The sequence below is a fragment of the Falco cherrug genome, chromosome 5, assembly GCF_023634085.1.
Source record: "Falco cherrug isolate bFalChe1 chromosome 5, bFalChe1.pri, whole genome shotgun sequence".
In the NCBI taxonomy this organism is placed as follows: domain Eukaryota; kingdom Metazoa; phylum Chordata; class Aves; order Falconiformes; family Falconidae; genus Falco; species Falco cherrug.
In genome coordinates, this window is record NC_073701.1 from 31734335 (window position 1) to 31759250 (window position 24916).

At 42.2% G+C, this 24916-nt stretch overlaps 1 protein-coding gene across 1 annotated transcript in view; it reads right to left on the reverse strand.

Annotated features, from left to right (window-relative positions):
• Positions 1–24916, reverse strand: part of NUAK1 (NUAK family kinase 1) — a 48934-nt gene that overhangs the window by 10663 nt on the left and 13355 nt on the right. The window contains exons 2-4 of the mRNA XM_027815998.2: positions 13924–14044; positions 2781–2932; positions 1411–1476 (exon numbers count right to left, since the gene is read on the reverse strand). Coding sequence (XP_027671799.2) covers positions 1411–1476; positions 2781–2932; positions 13924–14044 — 339 coding nt within the window. The remainder of the gene's footprint in view (positions 1–1410; positions 1477–2780; positions 2933–13923; positions 14045–24916) is intronic.

Sequence of the window (24916 nt, forward strand, 5' to 3'; positions counted from 1 at the left end):
GCGGAGCTTTCTGACAAAGCACAGCTCCCCGGGGGCTTGGAGGCGTGATCGGTTTTGCATATGAGGACCACAGTGCAGATCCAGGCCACCGCAGCTAGCAAATTCCCCAAATTCCTCTTCTCTCTCAAGAATTCTCTGATTAGCTGGGAAGATAGTTTGGCGTGTAATGCGGAAAGAAAGGTCATCCTGCCTGCGGAAGCCTGTTTCGTATACAATGTCCTAGAAAGGCTACTTTTTGTTTCAGTGCTGCTGAGAACAGCTGGGGCTGCTGCAGCCACCATCCCTGTAGGAACAGGAGTGGCGAGGTTCGCCTTAACGCTGGATGTTAACAGCAAAACATCCAAGTATTGCATTGGATGGGCTTTCTGTAAAAACTGTTTTTAGAAACCACATATTTATGTGCCTTTAATCCACTAGTTGATCCAAGTTAGCTTCTGTCATCAGCCTTACAGACATGGCAGCTACCATATGTTACTTTCCATTTCCATTGCACATCAGCTTAAAATGAAGACAATCTCTCCAGCGTGAAGCGCAGAAGGCAGCGCGTGCAGCCCCATGGCTTTCAGTGGAGACGAAATGAAGATCTGGGCTATTTAGATATCTGGCTATGCAGGGAGCTCCTCACTTACTTTGTTAATTAAGCAAGGATGCCCAAGTATCAGCAGAAACTCTTTGGTGTCCCTCCCTCTATTTGTTTGCCCATAGATGAGTGCACCCAGCCACCCTCGAGTCCAGCTACCCAGGGAGGAACAAAGCTGAAAGTGAAACAGGTTCAGCCACCTGGAACCTACATTTATCTCTACATTATTTATCTTTGTAGTACAGCTATTAGGAAAAAAAGAAGATGGGAAAAAAAGGTCATTCCCATGCTTTCACTGGGGAGAAATGACATGGAAATAACATCACTGACATCACTATCCAAAGTATACATTTATGTCTGCAGTTCCAAAGCCATTTCCTAATGAAGCACATGTGCTTTGCTAGGTTTATTTTGAAACTCTATTTGCTTATTTTCCAGCCATGATCAAAAGGACATTCAGAGTGTTCTGTAGGAGGCACTTGAATCCTGTAGACCTGGACAGTTTTTTCCTACCCCAGCAGCAGCCAGCAATAATATCATTCATACAATAAACCTGACAGCATGAAATGCTCTGCTGTTTCCTACCAGTAAATAGATACTGCTTTGGGAATTGTGGACCTTGCGTAGCAGGGCAGGGCCTTCTCCCCCAAATTATGCAAACCTTCATTTAGCATGTATGACTGGTCACCCCAACCTCCAAACCCTCGAGCCTCTTGCCAGATGCTGTTGCTTAGTAGCTGTTGCCATAACACTGGCTCTTCTAATACCTTGGATAAAGATGTTACAAAACATGTAAATCCATTCTGAGAAGCTGAGAAAAATAATCCTACCTTAATATTAAAATTGTCATCAAGAAGGATGTTTTCCAATTTTAGGTCCCTGTGGACAACACCGTTCTGAAACAAGGAAGAAAAAAACCGGGGGAGTACGTGAGAAAATAGTGGGAAAATTAAAGGTGAGCTGGCAGGGTGGTCTTTGCATTGACATTTCAGGGCTGATTTCACTGTCATAACCGGCACGGCCCAGTGACTAGTGACAGGCGATGCATTAGTCATTTGGTGTGTGGTTAAGGGAAGAATGAATGGAATCTGTCCTCCCACAAAGCCTCTAAAACAGCAGGGGGGTTGGGGGATGGAGGGCTGGAGGGTGTCTTTTCGGAACTTAATTCCAGCCTGGATCCTGCCCCCACTGTGTGAAAGCAATATATTCTCCTCAGGCACCAGAAAACAGTATCTGTCAATGACGCTAGTCCTTACAAAAGCCCTTATTCCGCCAATGTGCAGCCATGTGGATTGGGGGAGTTACAATCCTAAAGCACTGTAAATGTTAGGGATGGAAGCGAACAAGCTGGGTTTAGGTCAGAGCCTTCTGTAAAGAAATTTGGGGGAAATTAACTGCACAGGGAAAGGTGTGCAGCTTTTCAGCGCTGCACAGTGAGGATTTTGAAAACCTCCTTTGTTTATCAAAATGCAAGTGGAGATTAAAGTGTTTAAGAATCCAAATAAAAAATCATCTGCTCATTGCCTTTAGTTTCATGCAAGTTTTGGCTCTATGCAGTTGGTTCATAAGCAGTGATAAAAGGACCATGACAACAGCCAGTCAGCTACCTTGCATTTAACTGCTTAAATTGTCATTCTAGTGGGTACCATGATGGATAAAGTCATTAGCAAAAGGCATCTTTCTAGTGCTACCGCTACATCTGGAAAAGTTACTTTTGCCTATTCAGAATGAATGCATACTAAAGCTCATCCGTGAAAACTCCTACCCTTCTCTTGGCTTTTTTCTTTCATATATCTTATCTCCTATTCTAAAGTTGCTCACTTGTATATTCAAATTGCAAACTATCATTCATTTGAATGTATTAATATTAATGTTGTAGAAATTCTATGGGATGCCTTTTCTAGTTAATGTTGTTAATTTTTTTTTCTTTAATGTCAGAAGAATTATTTCAAAGGCAAAAATGCAATGTAGGGCTAATGTAAGGGAGTGGCTGGTATCTGCCGTAACACAGGAAAACATCTTTAGTCCTTAAAAACAGGCAGTGAACTACTGTAGCACTTTTAATGATGATCTGTTGCACTAATATAATCATATGCTGTGATACTTAATAATGAATGCTGTTGCCTCAGACATGCTTTAACATATATAAGTAACTAATCAGTCTTCAAATAGCATTTTTAATATCAAATATATTGCTCACCTTGTGGCAGTAATGTACAGCAGAGACTATCTGTCGAAAGAAGTGTCTTGTCTCTCTTTCACTTAATCTCCGCCTCTCACTGATGTAATCATACAGCTCTCCTTTACTTGCATATTCCATGATGATCACAATCTTATCTTTATTTTCAAACACTGCACAAGATAAAAGAAAAAAACACCACTGTTGATTCAACACGTTTGAAAACTGACACTTTAAAGAGTGAAGAAGACTCAGAATGACTGAATCCATCCTATATCACCACTGCAGCCTGGAGAGAGGTATTACCAATCCCACTGCAAAAACCAAGTTCCAAAGCTAAATTTTTCTCAGAGGAAGTTTACAATATTTCAGATCAAGAGAGGAAAGTGGAGGCTATCTTCACTTTCATATGGCTACATGAAAGAGGCTCTTTGCCTCTATTAATACAGGGTCACAGGGCAGCAACATCAACTTGATCCTAATGAGGTGAGGTGGATACCTGTGCCAGCAACACCTGAATACTAACACCTGTCCCAACAGGGACTGCCTCTTACCAATAGTCCTCTTGAGGCCAAAGGACCAAAGAAAACAAGAGCTTTCATATAATTTGGAAAGGGTTAATAGAAAGCATAATAAACTGTCTCCAACGACTGGCTGATACAGGATTGCCATTTGGCTTGTAACGACTGTTGGTTGGCTCTTACCTACCATCAAAATCCAGTAAGTCAATTGATGTATGTGTCCTTTTCCAGCCCAGCTCTGTGCAACAGCACGGTGGGCACAGCAACTTGAGCTAGAAGCGGCTCCAATGTCTCTGGAGCTGTACAGCTCTTGTCAGTATGGCTCTGCACCCTGTCTCATGCACGCAACTCATGCTCAAGCTTACTTATCTCCTGCCTCCACTGCGTGTCCCATCATCTGCTGTACATACATCCTTTGCCACTTGCGCAGAGCTGGCAGCAATGTGTAACTCCCATACAAGCAGTGCAAGGAACATTCATCCAATACACGTCACAACTTGACTGTTCTTTAGGACTGAAGGCACTCTGTGCCACATGCTGTCAAGAACTTCACTGAGAGCTGCAGATAACTAAATATTTAATCTAGTAAAGCAGACTGTGAGTAGTTTCAAATTGCCATAGTGCCCTGGCTGCTACATAGTTTTTCCATTCTGACACCAAAAATCCACTGGAAACTTCCTGCACCTGCCGTAAATAACCACTGCTCATATTAAAACATGGTGATTTTCCTTTTCTTTCTATCTGTGGCAGCAGCCTGCTGAGGCTAGGTCACAACGGCAGCAAAGCATCTGCAAATCAACGAGGTTACAGGGGTTATTACAAATGGATGCTGGTTTTGACCAGCTCTACTGGAATGATGCCTTCCTATCTTTAGCAAAGCTCTGCCAGTAGTCATTAGCGTTTAAAAAAACAAAAATAAAAAAAAAAACAACTTCAGCTTTTGCAGTGGAATGTGAAGCTGCCTTTCTCAACACAGATATTTACTGCTTTTAGGCTTTGTCTCGTGTCCTCTCACACCTTGTCACTCAACTCCACAAGCCAAAGCCTCTGCAGTTCCCTCTAACACCCCTGAAGCCCAGCCAAACAGCTCTGATAAAAGGGAGAGCAAACAGCCAGATAAAACCAGCCGCTTACTTGTCTGCTGGCCTCACGGTATCCCAAAGAGGAGGCTCCTGCCAGTGATTGCATCCTATGTGCATCCTCATTAGCAATAAACTTCAGAAACTGGAAGAGCCGTCTCTGGATGGATTACACTTACAGTATCCTCTCCAAGAATGACAGAATGATATTGTCTGGGAAAACTAAGCATGCCCTGTGCCATATAGGGAAGTGCAGTGATGTGCTACCAATAAAGCAGTGATGCACACACTCGTTTCTCTAAGCCTGGAAAGGCTTGTTAGATACAGGGTTGTTTAGGAAGGTAAAGAGTTTCAGTAGGCTGAGACAAATCACTAAAAATGCTCTTATTTAAGAGTTTTTATTTAAAACAAACAAACAACAACAACCCCAAAACAATCCCCCACCTCCTCAAAAAAACCCAACAACAACCCCAAAACAATCCCCCACCTCCTCAAAAAAACCCACCCTGATTTAATGAGTTAGGGGTTTTTACATCATGAACATAGAGGCAAAGCTGCCACGTGGCATCACTGATCTCAGTGGACTCTCATGGGAGTGCACACTCCAACAATACCAGCCAAGGACCACCCTGAGCGCAGGGGGACATTTGCCTCACCAGCGGGGCACAGATGGGGTCAAAGGGGCCCTCAACTCTTCCCACCCCACTGTCCCAACCGCTGATGCCCCACCAAGTGTTCAGTGCTGCTGAGGACAGTAACAGCAGTAACAGCCCTGCTACCATGGCGCATTCTTCCAGACTGTGTTTTTGTTAAAGTTTTGCCTTCATCACTCAGTCATGAGAGCTTTCTCACATCATCCTTGATGTTCTCCAATTACAAATTCCAGAATCTAATTTTTCTGGACTAAAATTTGCCATATTAATACAAGCCTTGATCCAGACATATTCTCCTGCATTTCTAAAGAAACGAAGCAGAAAGCACTCCGTTTGGTGGAATGCATGTTTAAAGGTACTTTCCATCTTAAACCTTCTCTTATGCCCTCTAGGAAACTGAGATAATACCTTAAAGTTGAGTTTAGGAAAGCATAAGTGACTGTTCCAAATTTTTAATTTTTGTCGTAAAACTGCACTAGAATCAATGAGAATAGAAGCAACCCAGTAACTTGTATTTGGGTTTCAGTTTATCAGTGTACTCAGGACAAACTGGCACATTCTTTTTCTTCACAAGGGAGCATTGTGAGAAGGACACTGCCCTTGGACTTAGATGACATTACAGAGACCTCCTCAGCATCATCATAGCTGAACATTACAGAGTTAAACAGCAATCCATCTCTTCACCAAGGAGCAGAGGTGAATGGAGAATCTTTTTTTTTCTCCAGGGATGGGGGAGGTATTTTCTTACAACTGCATCATTTCGGTTCAGAGCACCTCCATTGTATCAGCTGAATCTCACGAGAGGGCATGCAGCTACCTTCCCGCAGAGAGGGAACTGAACAGCAGACAAAAACATCTTAAATGAGAGCTGCCACTGAAGAAGGGAGCGGAAAGGCACTAGGTTTTACATCTAGACACACACACAATCTTAAAGAGGAATTCAGTGGTCAAAACTATCAGGCACGTGACAAGGTGGTATTCTGGCAAGTCTCAGACTATCAGCCACGCACACAATGAATTTTCAAAGTAGTAGTTAGGATGCCAGGCAGGTTTCATACAGACACCTCTGAATTTCCCTTCTGAGCACAGTATGTAGCTTTATAACCATATGCTCCAAGAAAGCATTGTGGCCAGTGGCTGGGGGGAGAGGAGGGCATTAATTAAAGGCTGGATTGACTTACTGCAAATAATAATGAGGTAATAAATATACTGCCCTGTTAACACCTGGGCTGTAACCTGCAGGCTGATGATGGACGGATTGCCTCCATATAGCTTCTGGGGCTGTTTGGTTCACTCTTTGTTTTTGTTGCAGATGATTTATTACCTGCCATCCTACTGCATATTCATTCTGAAACTCACCCCACCTAGAAGTGTGCCTAAACCCTGGCTGCACCTACTGCCAACTGCGAAGCATGGCTTCAGCAGAATGCTGCACCTCAGGAACATCCCACAGCCTGCTACTGATGGGACGGCCATGCCGTACATGCCTGCTCCTCAACCCTGACCAAGGTCAAGGGCAGGAGAAAGGTTATGTGTAAGGAAGATGGGGCTGTTCTTACTTCTTTCCAACCATTGATACTCTGCAAACAATTGGCCAAATAAGGTCAGTGGAGAACTGTCACCATCAACACCCAGATGCGGTAGCAGGAGAGATGGCCTGTCAATCACGAATCAAGAGATGTGGGTTGCTTCGATACAAGGCACAAGCTCCATGTATTAAAGGAGACAGCAGCAGGAGAAATGCTTGCTACAAGTGTCATTTATTTCTGAGCCACTCTATTTCCAGCACTCTGCAAGCTGAGTTACACGGAGAGCTGCAGCAAGACCTCACCGTGGTGGGAGGGCTGCTGCACTACCTTAGCCACGATGGTCAAGTGCTGCAGGGTAGTGGTTGCAAAACAATAGCACTCCTTTGCTGACAGAGACTGCAGGATTAAGGATTGACTTCTGAGATGGCTACGTACACTTCTACCTGGCCACAGGGGAGGAGGCAGGGACAGCACTGTGAGAGCCCATCAGGAACAGGATGGGAGCAGGAACGGGATGTATCACAAGGTGCAAGGAACAATGTGATTGTACCTCCAGGAGGTGAGCAAAAGCACTACATTAATGTACATGGGCCACGACAATGTGGAGAAACTGCATTTTCCAGTGGGCTACAAGCTTGCTTGGACTTGGTCTGCTCACCCCAAGAGCCTTAGCAGAGGCCAAGAGCAACACTCTACCCAAGCAGCAAGTGCTTAAGATGCAATGGTCAAAGAAAGATTTCTTACAGCTTTTCTTTAAATTCCCCCTTAACTCTAATGCGTGTGTTTATTATTTTTTTTTAAATGACAAAGTTCTATACTTCTAGGCTGATAATTGAAACCAAATCTGCTGGCTTCAGAGCTCATTGAAGACTATGAATGTGAAACTGGGAAAGAACTTCACTTCCCACTACCAAAGACATATCTGAGACAAAGTACATTTTGTAACGTCAACAATCTGTCTCTTTCACAGGCTGTTCTACTACAGCAATAATTCTTGCATATAATCTCTCCACTTATTTATATTTAGAGGCTGTGAAATTATGAACTCAGCTTCTATCTACAGCTTTCCATATTCCAAATGGTATGGGTTGCATAGGGACCTCTTGGTGATCAGCTCTCTTCTTTTCTTTTCAACCCTATGGCTAAATTCTTCCCTTTAGCTACACCGAAGTCACCACCGCTGAAACTCCACAGGACGAGTCTGACACTGGATGAACATACTCACTGTCTCTCTTAAATGCTAAGATAGACTTCACCCTAAAAGTGTTGAAAGCCCACATGAGCATGGTTTTGCAAACATCAGTCAAAGATTTAACAGTACATTGTACACCTCTCTATTAGGACAGTTTGCTTTGGACTTACTAGCAAATTCAAAAAGCAAAACAAAGTAGAAGGCTTTTGCCCTTCCTCCAAGCTTACAGGATGCTAAAGTCAAACGAGCGGGCTGGATTTTTTTTTTTCCCCCTTTAATGCACTACCTCCTTGTGGGCTGATTCCATTTGGTTTACATGTAACCCTGGGGTAAGGATTTTAGTTTGTTAGTTTAAGAGGGGTGGCCATTCTCAGCCAATCTCTTCGCACTGGAACCATTTGAATTCTCCTCATGCCTTTGCTCTCTATCAGAGCAATCTCCTAAATTAGTTCCAGTATGTTGACATTCCTTCCATCTGGTGTCTTTCCATTCAGCGGTATTTTTATTACTCTCCTAACAGCCGCAGACAGAAGTACCTTTCCACTGCTACAAAATGCTCTTTTATTAAAGGTCAGCCAAATCAAAAGAACAAGCGAGTTTGTTTTTAATTTTGGAGATGCAGACTAGAATAACCTTTTCATTCAGAAAAGTCATGTATGACCCAATTACCTCACTTGTGTAATAAGGCTCAAATTATGAGACATGCAAGTACTGAAAACTGTTTTTTACTTTAGAAATTCAGCCTGATGCATCTTCTGTGTTCTTGACTACTTTGAAAGTTTTACAGCCCCTTGGCGCATTTTTTATTTGGAATTATTATTATAATCATTATCATTATTATCATTATTATCATATTACTCTTAAAATAATGCATACAGTAGACATGAAAATATTCAAGGTCCAATGTAGAAAACCACTTTCTGTATATGCATAAATTTATGCATATGCTTAATCATAATGGAAGAGTGTGAGATATGTATGTGTTTTAAAGCTAAGCTTATGTTAAATTGTTTTTCTGAATTATGGTCTTATTCAGCCAAATTGCATCTCTTCTTAAATTAAAGGAGTGTAGTTAAGATCCTGCAATAATCATTTTACATCAGACAGCGTGCTAGAATTTACTCCCCAGTGAGGAGATTAAATCAGAATGAGAACCATTATCCTTGCTGAGGTTCTTTCTCAGAGAATGAGACTGAGGATATGCAGATTTTGACAGTCTACTCTTTAAAAAGGAAAGGAAAATGAGAGTTGCTAATTTGGCCACAATAACATGTTACACTAATTGTCTTTTGTTTCAGCAAAGAATACAAGAGCTAATTCCCCGGTTTTTAAAATTATGATTACAAACTGCTGAGGAACTTCAGACAAGCAAACATTTACATTGCAGTGGGAGGACTGTGTAAATAGAAAGATGGAAATAAATGTCGTCATTGCTTGCAATCATTCTGACATCTGAATTGGGGCAGCCAGTGATCTCACACGTCTGAGTTCATGTCATGTCTGACAAAGTGTTTAGCCGATTACCCTGAATGACAGGAAATTCATAAAGGTAGGGCATGGTAACTAAAGAGTTAAGTTTGTTTATATTTCTTTCATTATGATCGCCAGACTCTTGAAATATTACTTTATGTTCTTGGATGTTATCAACTGGAAACAATGGGAATAAAGCACTTGAAGGTCAAAAGCCTACATAATTAGAGGAAAACAATTAGAAATGTGGTTAAATAGTGTCACTGCTGAAGTACTTTCTCTTGGCTACATAAAAAAAAAAAAAACATTCCAGCTTTCCAACTTTCCTCATTCTTGTTTAAAGCCCAGTCATCCACGTGATGTTTTTAAGAGACTTTTGACTCTTTCAGGTGTTTTGCACACAGAAGGGGTGAAGTCATCAAGCACCAAAGTTTGTTTTGATTACATCTGAAAACCAGGAGATAGCAGAGGCTGGGACAGAGGCTGGGGTTGTGTCAGCCTGAGACACATAACTCTGTTCTGCCCATGCACAAACCCACTGATGGTGTGAGCTGCAGCCGAGCCCCGAGCACCATCCCAGGGTGCACATGGCCGCAGGCAGTGGGGGACACTTGCCTGAGCTGGTGCTGCTGGGGACACACACAGTTTGCCTGCAATGACTCACATCCATTCACCTTGCCGGCTGCCACCCACGCAGACTTTTGGCAATGCAGTTGCTTTTGCTGACAACATGGTGACTTGACTGACACAACTCAAGGAGCCCTGCACTGGAGACAAGCCTCTCTGTGTCTGAAACACCATGAAACATGCATTTGCTTTTTGCTACATGAAATCCGGCACAAAGCATGAAACTGAACATGTATTTGGGCAAGTAAGATGAGTATCCTGGAGTACTATGCCACCATCATTACACGCTGTCAAATCTTCTTCTGTTGCCTTTGGGATGTGAAAGTACAGCAAAGCTGAACCAGTTTCCTGATTACAAAACATGCAGCCTAGCTCAAGTCATTGTGGACTGGTAGATACATGCCAGAGAATCTCTGTGCTTTTTCTTAGAAGTACCAAAAACGCAACCTAAAAAAAAAAAAAAAAAGTAAGAAGCCCCTCTTACATGGGAAATCCATTTTTTGTGCCTTGTTGCTGTGAAAGCTCCAGCACTGTTCTAAGCATCCTGGCCCCATTCCAGCAAAGCACTTCAGCACATGCTTTCCTTCAGCTACTCGTTCACGTTAATGCCATCAAGTTCCACGGGCACCAAACTGTGATCATACTATTTATTACTTCTTCAGGGAATATATTTGTTAAACTATTTCTACAAACATATTAACTAATAATCTGATCGTTTTTAAGCGTGTTTTGCAAATGGGTGAACTTTTCTGTATGGTTGTGGTGACCAAGGACAAGTCTTCCAGCACAGAAACACGACTGGCTCTGTATTTCACACCACAAAGACTCAAATGCTCACTCCTGAACGTACCAAAGGTAACTTCACTCTCATGATTGGTCCAACACATGTTTAAATGTTTGCAGAATCAGGCCTGATGCTCTTTCCCTGGTTTAACTTTTATAAAGTATTGCCAGATGAGATAGATTTTGCACTCAGGCTGCCCCTGGAAAAATATGTTTGTTCTCAAAGGCTTTATTATCAAATCCTGGAGTTTTCAAGGCAAAAAAGAAACGGGGAAGGGCAGGGGGGAGACAGACAGATGAATGGACAGAGGCATTATTCCATAAATTAAAATTTATGTGCTGAAATCAGAACACTACTAGCAAAGCCAGCTTCATTTATCCAGTCCCTTTCAAGGAGTTTAAAGTCACTTGAAAGAGCACTTCCCTTGCAGCCCTGCTCAACAGATTGCCAATTAGAGCCCTGCTGAGAGGATGGAATTTCTTTGGAGTCACAACTGTACATCTGCCCTCACAGTAATGGCCGAGGTTCGTGCCTTTTGATTAGGTTACCAAAACCAAAAAAAAAAAATCTCTAAACTGGAAAGCTTTGTTTTCGGACTTCCAAATTTCCTTGGTATCAAAAAAAAAAAAACAACCCAACCAACCAACCAACCAACCAAACAAAAAAAAACAACCGAAGAAGAAGATAAGCTTGTGTTGACAAATTCAGAGGTTAATTGTTTTTAAGCAGGCAGGTCAAAAGGGTACCTAAACAAGGATCCTGCTTAAGGAAAACACATGTTTGTAAATGCAACACAAAGAGCTTTCAAAGATATTACGGGGAGATACAGCATTGTCCATGCTAGGCAGATCTGTGCAACCTAGCCCCTACAAAAGTGCTGTCAGATGTGCACAGCAGTCTGAAAACCTACAGTAAAAATTAGTGAGAGAGAATAAAAATATCTGTGGGGTGGCTTCAGTTTAAAAGTTAAGCATCTGATCCAAGTTAGTCAGCTAGACTCCACCTATAGCAAGCAGGAGCCTCCAGTATGTCATTTATCCCACCTATCTGAAAAAATATCTCCCAGGAGGGAGCAAACCACCCTGTGTTGATGCTGATCTCTCTTGACTAGAGAGGGACACTAGACTTCTAGTGTAAACCAACTGCCTAAATATTGGATGACTCACATTTGGTGACATTAAGCCCATCCCCGAGGACTGAATAACTTCAACATTTTATGTCAGAGGATAGCAACACTATCACATTTTTTGTGCATCACTCAGGAGCAATAGCAATGCATTTAAAATCCAACTTCAAGAGGATACAAATACTTCAGTCCTAGATGTAGTCCCTTCACTACAAACATTCTTCAGCTTAAAATGAACCACACTCTTAAGGACCCCTGAGCTCACATCCTTATCTCTGGGCAGTACGTAACTTCTCCTCTGGACTCAGCTGTACAACTACATGTCTTCCCAGTGCCACCATATCTAAGTTATAGTATTGCCTGTGAAGGCCGAATACCAACTCTAACTGCTTGGAAAGGCTGAATGAGCTGTATAACCGCTCTTGCTCTATGTAATTCCTTCTAATGGACTACAGTCCAACCAAGAAGGTAACTTCTACTGCCCATCCCTTCAGGCCAGGAATTAAACACATAAGAAGCCATGAAAGGCTGCTCTGCTTTCTAGAAAAAGAAAAGGAAACAAACCAGCAACAGAATGGAAAACTCAGAAATGAGAGAAAAAAATGCTTCCAGGTTTATCGCCACAAAGCACTGCTGCTGGCTGATGGACCACAAGAGGACCACAACATCACCTGCCATAGACGCTCACCCTCCTGCAGACAGGATGAACCCTCCATCGTGGAGCTTTACTGGCTCTGCTACAGAAGCACTGTTCCTCCCTCCACAGGGCCAGGGGGAAAGTTTTGCTCCCACGGGACCTTATTGTCTGCTTTTTAAAAATGCTGTAATCTTTTTAACTTTTACAAATGTTTTAACTCAGTAAAAACTATTTAAAGTAAGGAAGAGAAGGGCAATTGGTCAAAGGACCACAGTATGCTTAATCTTTTTTCTTTCTGAGTTCCTGTGCACATTTGAAATAACTTTTGCTCCATTTGCAACCCACATGCTGACACAGCATCCCTCCCCTTTTCTGTTCCCAGATCCTGTTATGAGTTTATTCAATAAAAAGACAGATATTCATCTCTTTTCAAGTATAAGAACATGGTTTTGAATAACTCAATATGCGATACTGTAACCGTACGCCAAGCCAGCCCTTGTTTTAATCAGTTGTATTAACTCTCAGAGCAGAGCTGCCATATACATATCATCACCTTGCGCATTTACCTCACGGATATGTAAATATGTAGGGCTAAATTCAGGCTGCCTGCTCTGCACATAAGGGAAGAGGCAATTCCCAGGGACAGGGCTGCCTGACCCAGGTCCCCCTGAACCTCCAGAATCCACACCCCAGGTCCACCGTGCGGCCACCCTTCTTGCAGCAACAGACCTCTTGGCCGGTGTCTTTTAGCACGCACCCAGTCTGAACACCCCAGCTAGAGCTGGGATGTTACTTGAGGAAGCAAGGAAGGAAGGAAGGAGGGAGAAGCAGATTTTACTACAGAGTGACACTATAAATATATAAACAAACAAACAGGCAAATCAGGGAGGAATGCCCCTGGCTTCCTGCTCCATCCTGTGTGACCAGGGAGCAGCTCCCAGAGGCAGGAATTAGCAGGCTTCCCAGCGCTGTCCCAGTAAGAAAGGAGAGAGGGAAGACAGGATAAGGAAACGGGAATGATACGCCAGCAATCAGACTAACAGGAAAGTGTGCAGAGGTGGATAGGAAGCGGATGCTGGGATTCAGGGGGGAAAGGAGCAACAACAGAACCAGCAAGGCTAACTGGCAGGTAAGGGAGAACCAAAGGCCTAGAGCAGACAAGACTTGTCTTGCACAGTCCAGGGAAAATAAAACCTAAAAGGACTGGTTCAGGGGCTGGGGACATGAACGGACATCAGGCTGCTATGCGACTGAGGGTGAAATTAAACTGAACTGTCCAACAGGAGCAAGCAGTTGCCGTGATACAATTTCCCACCTGCCACAGACACAGCACTCAATTCACACATGAAGAAGCTCCTCCAGGCAAAGGGTTATGCATCTGTGAACCACTGGTGGTTCAGAGGGAATGTAGTGCTCAGAACAGTCTCTTTGGTAAGGGATGGGTTACACTAGGAGTAGCAGTTTGGTGCATGATCTCAAGAAACACGAACATCATGTCTGCAAGAATATAACAGAGCAGTCAGGGAGGAGAATTGCATTCACTAACCTTCATATATGGTGATGATATGAGGGTGGCTGAGGGATGACATGATCTCAATCTCCCGTCTGATGTGAACCATATCTTGTTCATCCTTAATTTTGTCCTTACGAATGGATTTTATTGCAACCTATAAATTCAGGAAATCAAGCATTATTCTTGGAACTGAACAGATGCATCTAATCCATTAAGAAGAGTTCAAAAAATAAATACAGATGTTAGACGCCGGCAGAAAATGGATTGACCAAAACAAAGCTTTAAAATACAAACTTCCATGCCCCAGCTCCTTCATTGCATAGCAATAAATACACTCTCATTACAGTAATGGGTGACATGAAGTTTTAAGGTCTTCAGGTCTTAGGGCTTCACTGAGGGGGGGAACACAGCATCTTTTGGAAGGATCTCTGTGTTAGCCTAAGTACTCTCTACGTGAGGCAAATGGCAAAACTCCCAAACGGTTTTGATGGGAAGCGCATTTGCTTAGACATGATTGCATCTGACAGTTGCAAATAGAAGCTTTGGAGACAATTTCTCTGAAATAAAGTTGAGATCTCTGGTGGAACAGAGGCAGGGAATTCAGGATACCAATTAAAAATTTCTATTTGTCCATGTTAATACATTAAGGATCACATTAATATGGGTTGCTCCACGGTTCTCTAAAGCAAGCAAACTGCTCAGGAGTTATGACTTCTTTAAAAATCAGATACTCTTCTTTGAAATTCATATCTAAACTCGTCCTCATATAAACCCAAGGCTTTCAGGTCCTACCTACACTGCACTTATGCAATCACTGCAAAACCATATCCTTCCTGCATCCTTCCTCAATCAGCAACCTTTTCTCAAGCACATCGTGTGACTGGGTATCTTTCCAAAAGGCAGGGTGGGAACAGAGGAAGTGATAGCTAAACTTGCAATATAAATTCAAATTATAACAGCCCTTGTGAGTGTGTGTATGTGTATTGCCTGTGAAAAAAGGGCTTATCTGAACAACGCCATAAATTATCGCGGAGGTCAGTTCATACCCTACAAGAAATGAAGAAGCCAACAACGGAGAGAAGCTGGTGGGAGAGGGAAGGTGAGGGCATTGTGCGCACTGAATGGCAGCACAACCTTTATTATACTCAATATTCACCCTGCTTTATTTTTGTAAGCCAGAGCTCAAGGAATAAATTACCAGCTAGGTTAAAATCAACGATATGTCTTTGAAAAACATCACTGACCTGCTGAGATGACCACCCTTTTATGGGTAAACAAAATTTCTGTCGTTCTGTGCAACCAACCAGTGTGGATCTCTCCTGGGAAAACACTTGTAAATCTGTGATTTACATGATTTCCCAAGTTCCTTCACTGCCTGCTTCAGTAATTGCAAGTGGCATGACCAGTATTGCTTTCATTATATGATGTAGCACTGAGGACATTGAAGAAAAAAGGGAAAAACTTACAATATTATAAAATTGAAATGTACATAAACAGGAACTAGTTTAAAGGACCAGGTTTCCTACAAAGCCTTGGACTCGGGAAAGCAACATTGCTCAAAAAAGCATTAAGCACATGTCCCATCCCCTTTAATTCCCAAAGATTTCAGCACATGCTCAAAATCAAGCTCATGCTCAAGTGCTACCCTAATTTGGGACAGCAGAACAAAAAGCAGAACTCAAGATTTGCATGTTAAAACCAAACGAATTATTTTCTTCCTCTTGACCCAAACATTTGGGATAGAGATTTTAAAAGTAACAATATAACCATGGTCTTACCTACGTGGCACGTATTTCTAGAAAGATACTACAACCAATCTTAATTGAATGAATGATCAAGATAATCTCCAAGTAATTCTAGAGATGGCGAAGGCAACTAATGCTAAAGATGAGGTTGGATTTTTTCCCCCTTCCCATGTTTGCACTGGGACAGGCTACAAATGCAAATACACCCTGTATACAAGAAGGATGTGGGTGGCTCTTGGAGCAGCATGTGCATTCCTGCAAGAAATAAATATAGACATGGGTAAAAACACATTTTTATTAAGAGACAGCCTTGTACTTGGCTCTGAGGAAGAATTTAAGAAGGGTTTCATTGTCAGATATACAACAGGGAGCAAATTCTTCACCATTCATGGCTGGTAAAGTAATAATGGCACCCCAGAGGGCACGCCAATCTCCTACTAACTTGACTGTACTTCACAGACAGGACTTTTGTACGTCTACACATAGTTACTGCAAACGGCCTCCACGGAATAACTGCATACATGAAAACATATATTTTTAGATACAAAAATGCAAATGTGATTGAAAAGCGTGGCAACACTCTGTAAAATATATGCTGAGATTAATCTTCAAATGCAAACAGATGTGTTGCCTGGGAACATATTTTTCAACAGGACCAGAGAGTTTACGGTCTCACACCCCTTGCTGAAAAGTGATTAAGGCACCTAGGAGCCTTAATTTATAAAGGCTATTTGTAAAAGTTTAACCGAATTTTGAAGATGGTTCTTAAGCTCTCCTGAAAACATCACTTCCCAGTTGCAGGGGTAGAATTCAGCAGCCCAGTCAAGGTACTTGGGTTTTGTCAGTGACATCCAGGCTGCAAGATCTCACCCCAACATAAGGAAAGAATGCACGCTGAACACATCTCTCGGGTTTTAACATTCAGGACTTTCTCTTCCCTCCCTCAGCTACTTCAGAACACAGTGACCAGCACTTGGAAACAAGGAAAGACAATCGCCAGGTGTGAACTATCATAACTCCAGTAGTGTCAACAGAGCCAGGGCAGCTGGCTCCTGCTAAGCATCCACCTGCCCATGCACAAACCACCCCATGCAACCCTGACAAACAGCAAGAGCGCTGCAGAGGAGGCAACGGCCCTTTAGCGGGGGCACAGTCTGTTACCAGCACAAGCACTCCATATTGGAGCGAGGCTTCCAACACTCGCGTGTACTAACGAAATAATATCACTGTATTTGCATAGCACGTGAGGATGCTCAAAGCAGAGTGCAGCCATTTATTAATTAAACCTTGGGAGGCTAGCGATGAAACAGCACTATTTGTCCACCTTTCGGATATGAGGAAATCAAAACAGAAAGCTGACATGACTCCTAAAGGAAATTAGGACAGCAGCATCTGAGAAATTGCTGCCTGCTTCTCTCTCCCAAACTCTGCAACATACCACAGGAGCGCCTTGTTCAACAAACCATCTGATTTCTTTCTTAAAGGCTGATTTCCAATACCATTCCCCCTGTTCAATTGCTATTTTTCCTTTCAAAAAGAGCTGCAGGGAAGTGAAAGGTTTGAAGGCATCTCAATAAACGCTTTTTACTCTGCGCCATCTGCCTGGCAGCCTGCGCAATGCCCAAGTGGATAGGACAGGCTCCATGTCTCAAAGGCTATCAAGAGCGCACAGCCTTGCTGGTGACCTGGTCCAAAAGGGCAAACAGTGAGCGATCACTGTCAGTGGATTGTCACTGTCAGAGGCTGCATCCCAAAGCAGGATTAGCGGAGCAGCAGGACAGTTCTTCCCCTCTAAGAAAAGGATTTCACCTGCATCAGCCCCCTCCAACCATGTCAGCAAGGGTACTTCGACTTAAGTTTACTGATGTGAAAAAAAACAACACAAAACAGAAAGCAGTCCAGTTTTCTTTTTTTTTTTTTTTTTTTGGTAGTATTTAATGGAAACATTACAAGTCATGATCACATTTTAGGTATTTATTATACATTTCATTGTTTTCATCTCTCTGAACAAAGTAAGATCCCTAGCTGTATGTTAGGGTATCAGGCTGTAAAACAGCTATTTCCTACAGCTATTCTAAAATACCAATAATAGAATTTCTTTCATGAAACGTATTTTACTCAGAAACATATTCCAGAAAATACAGTTTATGTTCTTAACACCAGACAGAGCTGTCTCCATTTTTCAAAACCCCACTTACAGGACTGCTGCCAGATATGGTACATGATGAACTCGAACAACTTAAGGCTAATAAGAAATAATCTCAATTGAGAAATACCTTATGAAAGAACTTGTTTGTTCATTCTTTAGGTCCTTTTCTTTCTTGCTTGCCTGCTTACTTTCCTTGCTTTCTCTGCAAGCAACAGCTCTACTGTGTGCAACATCAAAATTTATTAAGGGTCACAGCCTATGAATCAAGAGTAGGGTCAAACGCAACATGCTTTTTTACATCAGTTACATTAACTACTCCAAATATTCCAGCTCAAGATCTGCAGAGAAAGTGCTGTTAGTCCCTTCGGTACTCTCAAAACACTGTACTTGTATCTCTACCACATTTTCTCAATATATTTTACTGGTTTTAAGACTTAGATAATTTAATTATAGTATTTTTAGTAACTTTACTAGTGGAGGAATTTGTATTTTTCCTAGCTTTTTGTCTTAATGAGATAACTCCAAGACCTTGTACTCAGACAGTGTAACATATCAGATTTTAATAATGAAATCTAAAGCCTCTCACCCCAACAAAGTTCAAGTTCACCCAGAGCCCCTATAGACACAGTATCCAATCTGGCAAAACGCTTTAGCGCATGCATAACTTCACACATGTGAGCAGGCCGTTGACTTTTGTGGGATAGCTCACACACATAAAGTTAAATATATGCATAAGCACCAAGGTCACAGCGTCACAGCTCAAAACTAGGCCATTTGATAGTCCCTCTGGGGATCAATACCAGCTGTACACACCAGGAACATCCTCAGTATCTCTTCTCCAGCTCTGATGGCAACATGGTTCCACACACGGGGATAGAGGGGGAGAAAGGAGCACCAGAGATGCATTGAAACCACCTCCACCTGCACCTGCACTGCCAGTTCTGGTACCAGCCTCTGTTCAGAAGCAGGTAGAGAGAACACCCTCTCCAAAACACATGGCACAAGGGAGAAAGCAGGGGGTTGTGAACCTCTAATATTGCCAGGCATTTCCAAATGGTTCTGCACGGGCACAGTCCCTGCTCCACTGCTGCTCTGCCTTCCAGAAGCATACAGGAAAGAGGGAGCACAGTTTTTGGCTTCCCATCCCTCTGTGAGTCAGCTTGCAGAGTCTGCTGGGCAGGAAGCGTGGAGAAATAAGCTGCTCTCCAAGGCTGCAATAAATTACCTGTCTCCATTTGCTGGAAAAAGGATTTATACTCCCTCTATGAACTGGTGTAGAGAGATTATTCAGTATTTTCCAACACACTTCATGTTCCTTTGCTTTTGTGTGGTACAAATACCTTGAATTGAACTATAAATAACTTCAAAAATATGACTATTGCAAAGGTTTCTGTACATTCAGTCCTATCTGTAAGAGAAGTATCTCTCCTCCTTTATGAGCTTCTCAGCCACTGGGCAGAGCAAAACCAGTGGAATTTTCTTTTTTACAGAGGCAGATCAAGACCATCACATACTTAGACTTTGAGATATTTTTCTGTATCTGGCAAAGGCCATGGCAGGCAGCAGGTGCCCACTTCCATATCACAACTCTGCGTCTGCTGAGTCACTGCTGGCATCATCATTTATGCGATGAGCAACAAAGCTATATTTTCAACAGAGCGTAAAGTTGTTTCACTTGATTTCAGGAAGTTGGTTCATGTGTTTGTTGTAATCTAATGAACCTATGTTTCCCTCATTTCCAGCCGAGGTGTGTGAATATAAACAAAGGTAGAATTAGCCACAGTGCAGAAAGTCACAGATTTTTAAGCCAGCAGTGCTGTAACTGAGGCCGACCACCTGAACACTCACCCTTCCCCAGCAATTTCTGCATGCAGTACATTCAGTCCCATTGAAAACAATCTTCCACTCTTTATTATCTATCAAGGCTATTTTTAGGACTGTGATGAGATATGAATAAACTGGTTTTTTCCACCGCGGGGGCTGTGACTTTTAAGCTGGTTCCAGCGCTTGTGCATACCGCCCATGCTCGAGCAAATTCCAGTGGGCTCTTGCAATACTATTGTGGAGAGTCAGAAAAATGACATCAGGACAGAGAGCACAGTCCCCCAAGAAAGGGAAACCAGCATGCTGCCACCAAGACATGTGTTAAAAATGCAGCTTAGAGAAAATTATTTAAAACTATTTTCTTTGGGTGAAGAGGGAGGGGAGGGTTAAATACACATAAAACTCTCCTTTCCAAAAGCTGTGAACTGAGGCCATCCCCACCCAGCAATGGGAAGTGGGTGAGCCCAGCTGGTTTCACAGCTCTGCTTCCTTTCTTTGAGACTCCGAGGTGGGAAATGCAATAGTCAAGTGCCAACAGGGGCGGGGAGGTAAAGAATAGGTGGATCAACCAGGGGGGAAGAGAAAGGGAGAGCAGAGGATGTCTGGGGGTGGGGAGAGAAAAGGCACATTGTTCTTTCTCCAGCTCCACAGAGCTGAGCAAGAAAGAATAAAGTCTGGCACCGTATTATGTTTTTTCCAGGGGAGTCTCTGCCTATGGCTTTTGGCCCAGACACCACCAACACAAGAGGAAGAGAAACAAAGCTATGAAACTGGGTGGTCCCTGAGGTTGCTGCAATCAAGTGATAAGGAGGGGGGTGCTGATAATGCAGTTGCATTGAAACAGCACTTCCAGAGGTTATACAAAGGAGAGAAAGGAAAGGCTGGGGATGGGCTGAATAATTGCCTATCTGGCCTCTGGACCTTCCAGGTGGGAAGAACGAGTCATGGGCAGATATCCCTACAGGGAAGCCAAGCATCCAAAGAATTCTGCAAAGGGTATTCTCATGCAGACTTCTTGTAAGACTCATCCTACACGAGTATATCTTTGCTGTGTCCTTTGCTAGAAAAAAAACACACCCTACCTTGAGACTCCAATCCCAGGCCAAATGCAGTAACAAAGAGCATCATGCAGGACATGCAGTTCTAAGAACAAGCTTCTGCAGAATCACAGAAAACACTTCTTGCACTCACTGAAAAGCTGGACAAAAGGCCACTGTGAGTTGAAGTAAAATTAGTGCCTGGTGTTGTGCATTTTGCTAACACATCTCTGAGATCTCTCTCTTTCACAGAAAGCGCAAGGTCTACACAATCCCATTGTTTTGGATTTTGTTACTTTTTAGATCCTAAAAGCCTGATCATCTCCATGGCGATACTGCCTGGGAGACAAGCATGCAACAAAATCCTTATTAATTATTTATCAACGGCCCAACTCTATTGTTTGATATGTTGGCAAACTATGCAGTAATCAGGGGAGTTGCTCAAAGCGGTAACTGGTGCCATCTGCACCCAGTGAGACTGCTGATTTAAATCTCAGGGCTTCTGCCCCATTACTCTGTTCCATTGCATGTTTGTTCATGTCATGGATGTTACCAAGGACAAAACACTGTTGTTGTTGTTGTGAGCCAGCAGCTGCGCACATAAAGGGTGAGGATGCACGTGTCACAGTGCACCTTTCAAGTTCATTTGCTTTTAAGAGGCAAGGGTGGTTTTTACAGCTGCCTCACTCTGTATGGCAAAAGCATATAGCAAACATCTATGCCTCTCTGCTTCATTCCCCTCTTCCCAGTGTGCCACATAAAAAAGGTTGTATTTCTAAAAACCAAAGCTGATTTACTGCCACTCTATCACTACACTACCTGTGGAGAAACTCACTCTCGCGCTAAGGCACAAGAAGTCCCAAGCCAGCGTGATAAATGTTAACATTCTATCTGCATCAGCTGCTGAGGTACAATGTGCCAGTGCCTCTTGGAGAACCACGGTACAGTTACCTCAGGTTTAATTTTCCTTTTCTGGTTATGTTGGACATAGTTGCTGTTATCATAATATAAATGATGATTCATCAAGTGAAGATAAATTAACAAGAATCAACAAACAAGAAAGAAAATCACGAACACTAGGTAAGGGAGTTGTATTTGCTTTCCAGTTCCCCCTTTACTCACAGAGAAAAACACCTGTGGAACCAAGTTTTAATAAGCAGTAGAAGGCACCAGATGAACACATTTATGCCATACATATACAAAGTGGGTGCCAGGAGGAACATGTACAACACCCTTCCTCCACTTCTTTCCTCACCTCCGCATTCAGTGCCTGTTAACAGGATTTGTGAGCACATTTCCTGAGTAACTACTGCCTTACTGGAAAATTTACATCCCTTTGTTGTTTGGTACCCACTATCCTCACCAACATATATGAAGCCTGGCATATTTACACTATGCCTCTCCTCTGACAAATTTATCTGGCAGATACTTCTTCGTTTAACGCTGAGAATTCTTACCACCAGATGGATCTTACAGAGCTCTGTATTAAACATTTCAGGAGTGATTTACCACTAGGAATTAAAAAAAGCATTCATGTGGTTTAGCACAGATCTGATTTCCAATAGCATTTGAAAACACAAGCTAGCAACCTGGTTATTGATTTTTCATAGTGAGGCAGTGAATCTTGAAAACAGGGAGAAGGGAGGGCTGCAGAATTCAGAAATGGACAGTCTACTGATATGTCAGAAATATACCAAAAAAACTTCTCCCTTCCCAAAATAAAAGCTTTGCATACAGCATTACTGAGTTCCCAAGTTGTAGGACTGCTCAGTTCACCTTCCTGGAGAAAAGAGTAGGACTGCTTACATTTTTCCTAATTCACTTCCTTATCCTTCTGAATATACAAAGATGCAATATTTAAAATGTTCATAACCCAGCCTGCAAAAAAAGAGGCTTATGATCTAATTCTAAAGGACTAACGAGAGAAAAAAATGGCCAAGTTAAAGTTTTGGGGCTGTCATGCACAGATCGATGTAAGATCATCTCTTTTCCAAAGCCTAATAACTCACAAATATCCCATCCTTGAAGCTTTCAAGGGAAGTTCATGTTTTGGCACATAAGAAATTATATCTGGAAAGAAACTGGGGTAGGGGATTTCCCCAAGGCAATGGAGGTTCATAACTGTATTTAAAAGAAAAAAACTGCTTTACAACCTCCACTGTGGATCATTCCTCCTTAATGGATGTTAACCAGCACTGAATGCCACATTCACTGAAAAGATGAAAACTGTATTTACAGTTAACTTCTGGTGAAGTTGCCAAGCAGATGTTTATTTTTGGCTTCCACGTTTACTAAAGCCAAATGCTACACTGAACTGGGATTTCACAAAGTCTAACTGCTTTTCTTCCAGGTTACAATTTTGCTGGAATCAAAAAGGAGAAAAAAAAAACCAAAAAAAACACACACACACAAACGGGGGTGGGTGGGGGTGGGGTGTGGAGCAGAAAGAAGAAAGCTGACTTCACTTCTAAGTAGGAAAAACCTGGTAGCATCCATTTCTATCATGTCTGTTTATATCATAGTTTAAATAAGGTTAGAATTGTGCAATCATTATTGATCAGCTTCCAAACAGCACAGCTCCATACAGCACATGTGCAAAAGAGGAAAAGTCACTGGAAGCAAATCCTGTGTCAGTCAGTCTTTTAATTTCTCTGCAAGTCTGTGCACAGACTGTTTAGCACTAATTAAAATACTGGCAAGTCAGGTTGAAGAGGAGTGAACGAATTCACAAGCCCCAAGTTTACAGTTCTCAGTGTTACATGGGTATTACAGATTCCCCCTGCAAAAACTGGAAGATAGATTTCACGTTAATTTTGAAGCTTGATCTCACAGCTACCACAGCTGCTGATGTCATGTAAAACGCTAACCTGGGGCAGCAGAGAGGGACTGTAATTCAATGTTGTTTTTTCATTGTGAATAAGCAGTGAACCACACTGAAGTAATCCTCTGAAGTAGGAGTGCACAGTATTCAAGGCACTGATTTGGGATGAAATGCAAAACCAAGATTCTGGCTACTTTGTTAGAAAAAACCCTTTATGACTTCCTTAAGAAAAGAGGTGTAGAGACCTGATACCTGGATCTAGTTCCAGTTTGAAAATGACACAGTCTCACGTATTTCTTCCCAATAATTTAAATTGGAAATGGGGTTATTCACACCCTCTGAGTAACTGCTGCAAACTATTGCAATGGGCGGCTAAACAATTGCTAAATAATGGTAACCTCAGCAATTACCAGAGTCTCTAAAGTGATTTTGCACATTTAGGTGAAAGGTGCTAAATCAGTGCAAGGCTGTAATTCACATTAAACAAGGAATGGGGTTAGACATTGTTTGAACTCTTTCTTAGAACTAGTTTTTTTCCAAGAAGCCACCTGACAAGGCATTTTTGTTCTTTGGTATGTTCTGCTTGAGGAAGATGTGGGTAAAGAAATGTAATTTGGCTTATTTTCACTCTTTCACTCACGTTTCTGTGAGTTCAGAGAAGCCTCAGAACTGCTGAGAGTTTTGCACATCTTTACAATGCCCCTTCTGCCACACATGTGAAGTCTCCCAGTATTGTGTGGATCTTCCAGTTTTGCTCTCCTGGTTCTGCAGTCCAAAGAACAAAGGAAGTGCTATTTCACCATGAGAATCACAACAGTACAAGGAAAACTTAGGAAGAGTCTTTCTTTTGTTGAAGAAATGTCCATACCTTCAGGCACCACAATGCTCATTAAAACCCAACACTAAACTGCTTGACCACCTCAAATTCAAAATTAACCCACTGGAATTTTGGGTTAACATCCAATTTTCAAAATTAGAATTTTGAAGCGTGGACAGATTTTAAAGTTGAGTTTATAGAGTTGAGGCTTTTGGATTAACATTGATGAGCAGGGAATCATTGCACAAGGATGATGGGCCACAGATTATATCACAGGAGGCACACAGATGTATGTAAACAGCACAGCTGGAAAGGTTAATGACACAGAACTATCAGAAGCACCTATATCTAGTATATTTTTCTAAATTGATTTAAGGTGGATCAAAATATAAACACCACTTTCTGGTGGGAATCTAGTGAACCATAAACCCACATCCTATCTGGAAAAGTGCTCTTGGAAAACAAAAAGATTGGCAATCATGTGTATCAAAGCCTCACCCAGGTTATTTTGCTCCAGGGCTTGCAGATCACTTTGCAATATTAAATTTGCTTTGTAAAAGCACTCTTCAGTATTACATTGTTCTGCCTGGACGTTACCTATTTAATGGTCCCTTTTTGGAAGGGACCGTCCTA